Source organism: Salmo salar, chromosome 05, assembly GCF_965601325.2.
Source record: "Salmo salar chromosome 05, fSalSal1, whole genome shotgun sequence".
NCBI lineage: Eukaryota > Metazoa > Chordata > Actinopteri > Salmoniformes > Salmonidae > Salmo > Salmo salar.
Window position 1 is genome coordinate 73,579,741 of NC_138295.1, and position 13,094 is coordinate 73,592,834.

Genomic DNA, 13,094 nt, shown 5'->3' on the forward strand with positions numbered 1-13,094 from the left:
GCTGTCTCAACACCGGCTATGTACACCAGTGCTGCCACCAGGAGTCAGGCTAGGTTGGAAGGTTGGAGGTGGGTCTTCGATAGTGACTAAAGGAGCCAGAGTGGATGTGAAAGACAATGAGAGCAAAGAGTATTGTGACGAGTCAGTGTTTTGGAGGAACAGAGTGTCACCCGGGCCTCGGAGGTTCGGTATGTTCTTCCAGAATAAAGCAGATGAGTTGGAAATGCTCAAGTTCTTTCATGAGCTGGGAGAGGGCGGGTCAGGTGGAACCAGGTCAGCATCATACACAAAAGGCAACAAGGTGGAGTATGGATTCCTCAGCGGAAGGTTGGACTTCCTGGCCTAAATCCAGACGGACAATTCTGGGAAAAACAGAAAAGCCGCTGAAAGGAAGAAACGTGAACAGCTCGTGAACAAATGCAAAAGCACTACCGGCAGCATGGTTGGGAAACTGGTCACTAAAATCCCCAACAGTAACCAGTACAGCTACCAGGTCCAGACCTACATGTACATTCTGAATAGAGAGGGGGAGGTAGAAAAGTGTTCTCAGATGAAGAGAGCAGTGATAATTGTGAGACACTACCACCAGGGAGGGGACCCTCCCAGGGACTTCCACTGGAGTTACTTGCAGATAGAGCCCTCTGTCCAGGCTGAGATAGACAAGCTTGAGGGCCCTACTCCAGGTGTGTTGGCTTGCTACTTAGCCCTCCTCAACCTCATCTTCCAGAGGGAAACGAAACCTCAATAACTGCGATTTTTATTATTCATTAGGTAGTATGATTATGTCTAGTCTATAACTTATTCAACTGGAAAGAAAATAATAAATGAAGATCATCTATATCATGTTTATATACTGGGTGTTTCGAGCCCTGAATGCTGATTGGCTGAAAGATGTGGTATATCAGACCGTATACTACTGCTATGACAAAATTACTTTTTACTGTTCTAATTACATTGGTAACTAGTTTATAATAGCAATAAGGCACCTTGGGGTTTTTGTGGTACAGTATTTGACCAATATACCCCAGCTAAGGTCTGTATTCAGGCACTCTGTGTTGTGCTGTGCATTAGAACAGCCCTTAGCAGTGGTATATTGGACATATATCACACCCCCTCAGGTCTTATTGCTTAAATATAAATCATATTTTATCAGTACATACAGAGAGCAGTTGTTTTAAAAATATATTTATGTTTTACATTGTGTTGCTTAGGGAGTTAATCGCCCCTGCAAACACACCAGCACACTAAAACTTGTCATACATGAGATTCAGAACTGTAATAAAACACTTCATTCATATTTAATTTGATGCAAAAGCGCAACACAAACTAAGCAAATTCTCTTTTACTCTTCCCCTCTTCTGCAAGTACAAATAGCATCACAAACTAAAGCCAAAGTCAGAACTGACCAAAGCCATTGAACCCAGACCTGGTTTAGTTCTGATCCATTTCGCCACATCTCATCGGGGCCTGTTGTCCTGGGTCGGGTCTAACTAATGCCATCTTTCAGGTCTTGATTGAACTAAGCGAGTGCCATGGGCTACGTTTTTTTGTTTTAAAAACACCACAAAGCAAAAACAAAATAAAAAAAACATTCACCCACATGTCACAGATAGTACATGTGTATTTTTCATGATTATATAAATTACTTAAGTTCCTCCATTTTACTGTTGAACACAAAGTGTTTTCTGAAGGACCTGTTCAATCACAGCATTATATTTCAAAATCCTCATCATAATCAATGTCCTCAGTATCATTAATGCTGCGTTCATAACCAAGTGAGAAGGTGGCATTTACCACATACGACTGGGAAAAACCCACTTGAACACCCTTCCAACTGGTAATTACTAGTGGGAAACTTGTCCATCATCCCTGAGCTCCGACTTCTCCCTCATGGTTACCTCTGACATCACCTATTAGAAAATTACCTCGATAACAGCATTTTTGTCTGTTACTTACAACAAAGCATTATTTATAAAAAGCAATCTATTAATATGCTTTTTGAACACTATAATTTGTTTACAAGCATGAAAGCTGTACTTTTAATTTACAGTTGACGCCGCTTGTTGGCCATTAGCCAATCAGCGTTTCCTAACGAATTCAAAGAACGTAAAATGCATCCAACTGGTATTTACAACTTCACAACTGGTAATTACCACCTTCCCGCTTGGTTACGAACACAGCATAATAGTAGACTACTACTCAGTACCATGGTTTGGGGTCAATGCCATTTCAATTTTGTCAACATAGGAACTGAACTAATGGGAACAGAATTAAAATGGAATTGGTTCCAACCCTACTCTTCAAATAGCTAAGGAAAAGGTATAACGTGTCAGAAGTACATTTTGGTCAAGACCCAGTCAGCATCCTACTCTAAAATAGCAACACAGTAAATGTGTATGTCTAGCAGTGCATTGGTTGAAATGGCTCTGTACTGTAGTGTAGTCCAACTTAATTTGAAGGTCATTATTCAATATTTTTACCCATTCGTAAAATTTAGGCTAAGTAATATTGTGTGTTTATTTATTTCTTAACAATAGTAAACATATCTAACCGTTTTAAATGTAAACCATTTATTACAATGACCTGTAAGCATATAAATCGTGAACAAAAGCCTGCTTTTTCACTTACTGTGATATTACTATGCAAAAATGATTCTAAGCAATGTATAAGCAGACCTTCAAATAAAGTGTGACCTACGAGTCAGTACACAGCCATCAGCTACTGAAACAAACTGGATGGGACTGTTAGAAACTGTTCCTATGGTTGCATTGTGTCAGCACCAACACATCAGTCATGTAAAGGCCTTACGGTTTCCACTAGATAACACAGTCACAAAGTCAAAATTGGCTCTATCGTGTAAATTCATGAAAACAAAATTGTGCTTTTGGTCTCAATTTAAAGGTCAGGGTTAGGAATCAGGTTATCAGTTTGGTTAGGGTTAGTTAGGTTTAAAAGATAAATTGTAGAAATAGGTGGGGTTCATGACTTTGTGGCTGCGTTAACTCGTAACGACACCTTGCATTGTGCCATGCAAACCAGGGCAGGTGACTTACCATCTAATATAATGAACTAAGTGTTTAGGAATCATAGATGTCACAAATCCTCCAGCCTTCCATAAACTGGTGTGCCCACCTCTAAACTCATCCCTGAAACTGTCAAAATGAACTAGGATGACGTTGCGCCTAGACACTGAACTGAGGTCAGTTTTATGTTTCTCCGGACTTGGAGAGAGTAAGTGATGATCCTAGATCTGTGCCTAAGGGCAATATCTATCCGAAGCGTCACGCGGGATAGATCCCTCCCACTACTGACATCAGATCACATGGGAAGCAAGTGGTCATCCCTCTCTTCTGGCTGCTCCTCTGGCTCTGTGGACACACCCCTGTATGTGGGAGGTTCCTCTTCGGGGCCCTGTGTCCTACACACAAAGTTACATCCATCCTGAGGGTGAGGGAGAGAGAGAGTGAGAGTTATGACTGACTAACCAATCCCAGCCCTCAAAAGAACAGCTAAGTGCCCTCAAGTAATGCATAATTGTGGCCTTCAACATAGACCCTGAATCCCAAATCAACCCATATAACCTCTTCCAACCTAAACACTCGTAGGGGATAGGGTTTGGTTTGGGATTGTACCAGAGAGATATGTGACGTCCATAGTCTCACGTCAGATAGCGCAACGGCCGCCTGCACTGAACTATCTGATAACTCGCAAACACTCATGGCATAGCTAGAAAGAAGCTTGAAAATGTTACCAAGTTGACATCGTCCACTAAACCCCTTTTCATCCTCAAAAGAGTCAGAGTTAATCTTACCAAAAACAATAAACCTGTAGCTAATATTGATGTTTTTTCATGAGCAAGTCTTCACTACCTAATTCTCTAGCTAGCTAGCGTAGTGAAGTTCCAGCTAATGGGCAAATTAGTTTTCATAATATCTGTTCTGCTGTGATTAGCGCACAGAGTTCTACAGCCCAGATGACTGCTCTCTGGAACATTATCGCGTTGGCCAAATGTTCCAAAGAAGCGAAGGAACAGTGCCGTCTGTCCGAATCAGATACATGCTGATTTCTGAGAACAGTCCCAGAACTTTGCTGCCGTACTTCATCAACAAGCTGGCAAACTAGATACTGTAATGCCATTCAAACAAGCTTGCACTAGGCTGCTAGCTGGAGCAAGTTTGCTCAACTGACCGAGCAGGATTTGCCATAGTAGCCAGCACATCATAGCTACCAAGAGAGGAGTGATTTTCAGAATTAGCAATTAGTGTTAGGCGGATGAGCAAAATCTAGATTTTTTTTATTAGGTCCTCATCCTACAAGACAGAACGGTTGAGGGACGAGCTTCACGTAGTAGTGACGCCGCCTGACGTGAGAAAGTGATGTGACTTCTACAAACACTCACCGCTGCCAGGTTGCCAACCTGTGTCCAGAAGACATAGTTGGGGAACTGTTGCAACCCTTTGGCCCCGACAATCAACCGCTGGTAGAGGAATCCACAAATGAGGTACACTGACAAGAGGACGAACCCACTGGGACAGAGGAATGAATAAAAAAAAATTAAAAAGCGGTCAAAGCCCCAGTTGGAAACCCATCCCATTAATTGGGGCGGCAGGGCAGCCTAGTGGTTAGAGCGTTGGACTAGTAACCCGAAAGGTTGCAAGTTCAAATCCCCGAGCTGACAAGGTACAAATCAGTCGTTCTGCCCCTGAACAGGCTGTTAACCCACTGTTCCTAGGCCGTCATTGAAAATAAGAATTTGTTCTTAACTGACTTGTAAGTCGCTCTGGATAAGAGCGTCTGCTAAATGACTTAATTGTAAATGCCTAGTTAAATAAAAGGTAAAATAAAAAATAACAAAATGTACATATGAACAAACATCACAATGATTCACAGTGATAATTGTTCTGTTGTGTTAAGCGTTGAGGAAATAAGAGACCATTATTATAATGAATACCAATAAATATAATCAGTTTTGCTTGGTCTTGCAGCTTTGTTTGTTGTGAGCAAATGACAAGTCCATTTCATAGGGTATTGAGTATTTGTTGGAGAGAGAAATGGAGAGCTTTGGTTGCTACCCTGCGTGCCAGCCAACAGGTTAGGGATAAGTCTGAGTATTTTTGTTGTCACATGAGTGTGTGTAATCAGGAAGGGTGCATAATCTTAGTACTAACATTATGAGTATTATGGAGCCTGCACTGAGCTGGGATGGCAGAGCGGGACAGACCGCACTGGAGTCCAGTTCAAACAGATAGAAACAGTCCGTCTCCCTCTCCCTCTCCTCCATCACCACTTCCAGCTTCCCCTAACAGATAAATGGGGAGAGTGAGAGAAAGAGAGGAAGACAGAGGTTTGTGCAAGAGGGAGGACGATAGGAGGGGATGTAGAGAGGTGTGCGTCAGTGTGTGACAGGGAGAGAGGCAAGTCAAATCATCACACCACAGTGATCTATAGACATTGAAGAATATGGACCAAACCCTCCCTTCCCTCCCTCTCTCACCATTTCCACTCCTTTGTTGCAGGAGATCATGACGATGGCTTTCCTCATCTCCTTGGAACAGTGGGTGTCATACTTGGTGCCGTTGCTGTAGATCAACATCACCCAGTCACCTGTAGGGGGTGATGGGTAGCAGAGAGTGAGAGAGAAAGAGCGAGTGAGAGAGATGGAAGGGGAGAGAGAAAGGGAGTCACTATATCTGGTCATGCTAGAGCTGATTTACAGAGATACTACGACCGACACATTACTTTTTCAAAAGAAAAGATATAGAACCTGGACATTCTTACTTCCTCCGATAGCCTGTGTTGCAGTGTACAGGCCAAGCACGGTCTCAATTTTTTTCTCGGTATGGTCGATCTGAACGAGTCCCGCTCCTACTGTTTTCCCAGCATCCCCACACACCTGGAACTGGTACGTGTAGTTCCCCTTGTCGCTTTTCTTCACCTCAGAGAAACTGTAACCAAGGGAACCGTGAAAAAAAAACTGAGGTAACGTTACCATGTATAAGTGTTACATGGGATGTTACATGAGTGATGTAGACTAAAATTAACACTCTGGAAAATGAAAACTAAGGGAGTTTCCAAGCTTAATGTGGCCCCCTGACTGCTGAACAATAACCTTTTTATACCATCATGCAAAGCTAATTACTGTGACAGCTGCCAAAGTATAATTTCATCTCCACAAGCAATGGACGTCAGTGTGTGTAGTCTTACTTTTTTGCTGATAAACACTTGCTTTGATACCCCTCACCTGGTAAAGCAATAGGATATACCACAGATATGTTTTCTTCCATTTCTAAAACGGTCATTCCTTACGTCTTGTTAGTGAGCGGTTCTAGAAGACTGAGGACCTTCCGTTCTGCCGGGGACTCAGAGAACAGCTTACACCTCTTGGTGCCGTCACTGGCCTGGCTTCCACACACCAACAGGACCAGCTGAACAGCCAGAACTAACAGCCGCACAGACGTCGCTGTGTGTGGGGGGGACATGGACACCTGGGGGAAATATATAATGGTACACGATTAAAATAATATACTTAGTAAGGCTTATTTGGTCTGTTTCACTGCATGACTGATTCATTGCCTAACCAATTCATTGTTGACACAGTGACACTGATAAAAGCAGTAAACAAGTGCTGCACTTTTAACATTGTAGTAGGACTACTGAGAAGAAAAAAAAAACACCTGCCTTGTGATATTTACAATGATTGTACAAAACATTAGGAACATGTGCTCTTTCCATTACATACTGACCAGGTGAAAGCTATGATCCCTTATTGATGTCACCTGTTAAATCCACTTCAAATCAATATAGATGGAGGGGATAAGACAGGTTAATGAAGGATTTTTAAGCACATGGATTGTGCCATTCTGAGAGTGAATGGGCAAGATAAAAGATTTAAGTGCCTTTGAAGGGGTATGGCAGTAGGTGCCAGGCACACTGGTTTGAGTGTGTCGACAACTGCAACGCTGCTGGGTTTTTCCACACTCAACAGTTTCCTGTGTGTATCATGAATGGTCCATCACCCAAAAGGACATCCAGCAAACTTGACACAACTGCAGGGAGCACTGGAGTCAACATGGGCCAGCATCCCTGTGGAACGCTTTCGACATCTTGTAGAGTCCATGCCCCCAATTAATTGAGGCTGTTCTGAGAAGGGGGGTGCAACTCAATATTTGGAAGGTGTCCTATTGTTTTGTACACTCTGTCACTTTCTGTGATTCCTAAGACAGAAACACATCTCATGAGCAAGTAGGCCTACCAAGACAAAACTCTACTACAACAGCGAGTCAGACCATATGAACTCTGACAAGTACAATGACGCAGCAAAGTTGCTTTCAAAAATGGTGCGTTCAAGAGAACTGGGAACTCAGAAAAATACCAAGTCAGAACATGACGTCAGTAATCTACAACTCGGAAAGTCGGAGCTCTAGAAAAGGCCCTAGTTATAGTTCCCGAGTTGGAATTCGGAGGACAGTTTAAAAAAAATAACGATCGGAGCTCGTTTCTTTCCCTGAGTTCCCAGTTGTCTCGAACGCTCGGAAGTTGGAGATTTCCGAGTTCACGGTTGTTTTAAACGCGGCATAACGTCTCTGTTTGCAGGAGGAAATGAAACTATCCCGCCATCTTGACTTACACACCCCTGACCTAACGTGCATTCAGGATGGTTGCTGCAACGTTCCGTGAGCGCTCAAGGCAAAACTGTCGAAGATAAACTGAACACCGTGGTAGATGCCGTAAATCAATGCGAAATAGATGATAAAGCCGTAATTAACAAAGCAGCTGTCATGCAACTTTTGAAACGTTTTAGAACGTTACGCATCCTGAATCCACCCCTAGCCGCGGCTGATACTGTAACACAAACAACTTTTAGACATACCTTCATTCCGAAAAGATGTAGCCAGCTATTCCGAAGTGTAGGTTGGGTTAGGTTGAAATGGCTACAACCTAGCTGATAACGTACCTAGCAAAAGCAAGCTAAGCTAGCTAAATTGGACACTGTGTCCCCTGTTTGTCTTGCAAATGCCACAGACTAACACCTGGTAATCAATTTCGATCACACACAATTACGAAGTCATGTTCGTTAAGAGTCCGCTATAAAATATACTTGAAAATAAACGATTTATGCTATAAAATCATTATCCAGCGTTACTTTATGTGAGATGCGGAAGTGGAACTAAACAAGGAAACGCATGTGACTGTAGCAAAGATTTAACTAAACCAAGATAGACCAAAGCTTGTCGTATCAAATGAGTCGTAATGGGCAGAGCCAAACACGCGCTAGCGATATCCTATTGGTGCGTTCTAGTATATATCTGCATATTTACGTTAGGGAACGCCTACTCTGAAGCGTGTGTGCAATAACTCAATTGCCTTTGCACTCCTAAACAGGGCGAATTTTTTTCAACTTAAGGAAAATGATGAAGTCTACCACACTTAGTCCGTTCTGTTCATAACAGATTCTAATTTTGGGAACAGAAAACTGTGTTGAGATCAAATGTTTAATTGATGAGATTTGCAGGATATCGGACAAAAATCCATCTCGTTCTCCCACTACCCGCTAGGGCTTCCTCTCATTGAGAGGAAGCAGGAATCTTCACGTTTATATATCCATTTAAATATCTGTCTCATTGTTCGATCTGTGATTGTAACGTTGTATTTGTAACAAGCAGAAGTAGTTTATTCTTAATCCTGTTCTTCTTCGATTAAGTTTAACAGCTGTTGGCATCCAATAAATGAGAGGGAGTATAACTCCCTTATACTTTGCTTGGGAAAAAGCAAACAAAAACTAACAAATACCCTACCATCTAACACTAAACTCACAACAACAAAAAAACATTCTCCACTATTTAAATATATTTAGTCCTACTTTAAGCCAACAGCCTGAAAGGATGGGACACCACCACTTAACACATCAAATCTCGCACACCCAAATACCTCTCTGCAGCTGCCACCACAACCTCTATTTTCTCAGACTTACACAACAGTACAGTTGATAACCAATGCTATAAATGCCAAAAATCCAATCTTACTGAGACATATATCACTTGTTGGTTTATCCCTCTGTACTGGTACAGATCTACTACTCTACTACTCTCAGGATCTCTCTCCCTTGACCCATCTTCCTCTGCTTTCTTCCCTGCCTCAGCATATGACAACTTCTGCACTACTCTGACCCTGGAAACCTCAACCTGCCTCTCTCGCACGGGACATTTGTAATCCCCAGCCCCATGGGCACCCCTACAATAAACACATACCACTACTTTCCCCAATGCTACACATTCCTTTGTCTCATGCCCTTCTGCACACTTTTCACACCTAGTAACCTCCCTCCTACACACTGCTGACACATGCCCATAAGCTTGACACCTGTAACAACGGAATGTATTCTACACAAAAGCTCATACAGGATAACTTATATATCCTCAAGTCACATTGTCGGGCAAAGACTCAACATCAAAATTCAAAAGAAAGACTGTCACAGTCTCACCTTTATCCTGACCCTCAGTGCAATCCTCAGGCTCTGAGAACTTCACCACACATACCACCTCTGATACTTCGCCCTCATTCACTCACTCTGCTTACACTTCCTACCATTCTTCTTTAACAAACCATCTCCATTTTCTGCCATTTTCAACCGACTCAAGCTCACCATCTTCCTCCCTCCCTCTCTTAGACCTCCTCTGCCTCTCTTTTTCCCTCCATTCCTCCTCCGGATTCCAAGTATAAGTCTCCTTACGATGACACAATCTCAAATCGCACTTTACACTGCCCTTTGTCACCTGGACAACAGGAACACCTGCAGTTGAAGTGGGAAGTTTACATACACTTAGGTTGGAGTCATTAAAACTCGCTTTTCAACCACTCCACAAATTTCTTGTTAACAAACTATAGTTTTGGAAAGTCAGTTAGGACATCTTCTTTGTGCATGACACAAGTAATTGTTTACAGACAGATTATTTCACTTATAATTCACTGTATCACAATTCCAGTGGGTCAGAAGTTTACATACACTAAGTTGACTGTGCCTTTAATCCGCTTGGAAAATTCCAGAAAATGATGTCATGGCTTTAGAAGCTTCTGATAGGCTAATTGACATCATTTGAGTCAATTGGGGTGTACCTGTGGATGTATTTCAAGGCCTACCTTCAAACTCAGTGCCTCTTTGCTTGACATCATGGGAAAATCAAAAGAAATCAGCCAAGACCTCAGAAGTCTGGTTCATCCTTGGGAGCAAGGTACCACATTCATCTGTACAAACAACAGTACGCAAGTATAAAAACCATGGGACCACGCAGCCGTCATACCGCTCAGGAAGGAGACACGTTCTGTCTCCTTGAGATTAACGTACTTTGGTGCGAAAAGTGCAAATCAATCCCAGAACAACAGCAAAGGACCTTGTGAAGATGCTGGAGGAAACAGGTCTATCTATATCTACAGTCAAACAAGTCCTATATCGACATAACCTGAAAAGCTGCTCAGCAAGGAAGAAGCCACTGTTCCAAAACCGCCATAAAAAAGACAGACTATGGTTTGCAACTGCACATGGGGACAAAGATCATACTTTTTGGAGAAATATCCTCTGGTCTGATGAAACAAAAATAGAACTGTTTGGCCATAATGACCATCGTTATGTTTGGAGGAAAAAGGGGGAGGCTTGCAAGCCAAAGAACACCATCCCAACTGGATGGCAGCATCATGTTGTGGGGGTGCTTTGCTGCAGGAGGGACTGGTGCACTTCACAAAATAGATGGCATCATGAGGAAAGGAAAATTATGTAGATATATTGAAGCAACATCTCAAGACATCAGTTACCGGCTGTCACAATCTCTGTACAATCAGCACAAACCCCTCTGGATGTAATACTCAACAGTGCATCCCACTTGTAAAGCAGCTGTTTTGTCTTGATGTTCTTCTTTATCAATAGCTACCGCAATGTTTTTCAATTTCAAACAAACGCGCTCTCTCTCTCCCGGATTCCTCCATTTCGCTTGCTGTGAAGCAGCACAATAGTGGTCATGTTCCTCCCTTGACGGCTTCACAATCCTGTCAGCTGATTTGGAAATTTGTAGTTGGGAAGTTCTTGGTAAGGGTGGCAAGAACGAACAAACATCAAACAGCAAGTGATGTTTTGAATTTAAACCCTCGCCATTCTCTTGTGTTTTCCCATTACTTTAGCCAGTGTAAATCTGTGAAACGACATTGATGGCTTCAGCAATGCACAGCTTCAAATCAAATCAAATTTTATTTGTCAAATGTGCCGAATACAACAGGTGTAGACCTTACAGTGAAATACTTACAAGCCCTTAACCAACAATGCAGTTTTTAGAAAAATAAGTGTTAAGTAAAAATTGGTAAGTAAAAAATGTAAGTAACAAATAATTAAAGAGCAGCAGTAAAATAACAATAGCGAGGCTATATACGGGGGTATCTGTACAGAGTCAATGTGCGGGGCACCGGTTAGTCGAGGTAATATGTACATGTAGGTAGAGTTAAAGTGACTATGCATAGATAATAAACGGAGAGTAGCAGAAGCTTAAAAGAGTGTGTGTGTGTGGGTGTATAGGATGATATAGTTTATATAGGATATAAAATACAATAATTTTGTCTGTCTTTATTTACTTACAAGTCATTAGGCATTTTATAAACAATATGTTTAAGGCCTGAATGGACCAGTCATGTGCGTCATCACACAGATCAGAGGTCTGATAGCATACACACAGTTTAAACAAGAGAGATGTTTGATGTAGGGGGAAGTCACATGGATGTCTACCATGGCTGAATGTGTCACTAAATTCAAGATGATGACCATTCTTTCCACTCTTCAGAGGAAACTCAGCTGACAGTGAAATAACTACATCAAGCTCACAATGGAATAGACAAAAAGTATGCTCCAGGATCTGTCATAGGCGTCGAAAGGGACAGACCAAGGCGCAGCGGGGATAGTGATCATCTTCTTTCTTTCTTTCTTATTAATAAAGTGAACACTTAAACAAAAATACTAACAAATGACAAAACGACAGTTCCGTAAGGTACAAGACTATAACGGAAAACTACCACCCACAACTCACAGGAAAAAACAGGCTGCCTAAGTATGGCTTCCAATCAGAGACAACTAACGACACCTGCCTCTGATTGGAAACCATACTCGGCCACACAAAGAAAAACGAACATAGAAAATGAAAACTAGAAAATATCCCCTGGAAACAAACAAACCCCAAAACGCACAAAAACAACACCCCCTGCCACGCCCTGACCCACTACAATGACAAATGACCCTTTTTACTGGTCAGGACGTGACACTACCCCCCCCCCCCCCCTCGAAGGTGCAGACCCCGACTGCACCTCAAAACAAAAAAACCCACAACAATAACCCCAAACCTAACGGGAGGGAAGGGAGGGTGGCCACCGTCAATGACGGTTCCTGTGCTACACCCCCCCCCCCTTCGCCAATCCTCCCACTACGGAGGTGGCTCTGGCTCCGGGCGTAGCTCCCATTCTGCCCTGCCGAACCCCGCTAGAGGCTCTGGGCTGTAGACCATTGCTGAAGGCTCTTGGCTGAAGACCACCGCTGAAGGCTCTTGGCTGCAGACCACCGCTGAAGGCTCTTGGCTGCAGACCACCGCTGAAGGCTCTTGGGTTGCAGACCACCGCTGAAGGCTCTGGGTTGCAGACCACCGCTGAAGGCTCTTGACTGGGAGGCGTTGCTGGAGGCTCCGGACTGGGAGGCGTCGCTGGAGGCTCCGGACTGGGAGGCGTCGCTGGAGGCTCCGGACTGGGAGGCGTCGCTGGAGGCTCCGGGCTGAGGAGCGTCGCTGGAGGCTCCGGGCTGAGGAGCGTTGCTGGAGGCTCCTGACTGGGGAGCGTCACTGGAGGCTCCGGGCTGAGGAGCGTCGCTGGACTTACAGGAGACTGGGTGCGCAGAGCAGGCACGGGGCACACTGGGCTGTGGAGGCGCACCGGAGGTCTGGAGCTCAGGGCTGGCACACCCCGTCCTGGCTGGATGGTCACTGTAGTCCGGCACGGGCGGAGCGCTGGCACAGGGCGAACTGGGCTGTCCTGGGGAATGAGGGCTGCCGTGCGTAGAGCAGGCGCAGGATAAA

General features: G+C 43.6%; 1 protein-coding gene across 2 annotated transcripts; it reads right to left on the reverse strand.

The window, feature by feature from the left end:
• Positions 1-1,169: 1,169 nt before the first annotated feature.
• mprd (Cation-dependent mannose-6-phosphate receptor) lies at positions 1,170-9,727 on the reverse strand. Of its 2 annotated transcripts, none has more exon segments than NM_001139825.1 (7): positions 1,170-3,441; positions 4,400-4,526; positions 5,169-5,299; positions 5,495-5,604; positions 5,779-5,945; positions 6,307-6,485; positions 7,871-8,182. In NM_001139825.1, coding segments are annotated over 7 exon segments (843 nt in total). In that variant the 5' UTR covers positions 7,877-8,182; the 3' UTR covers positions 1,170-3,318.
• Between the last annotated feature and the right edge of the window lie 3,367 nt (positions 9,728-13,094).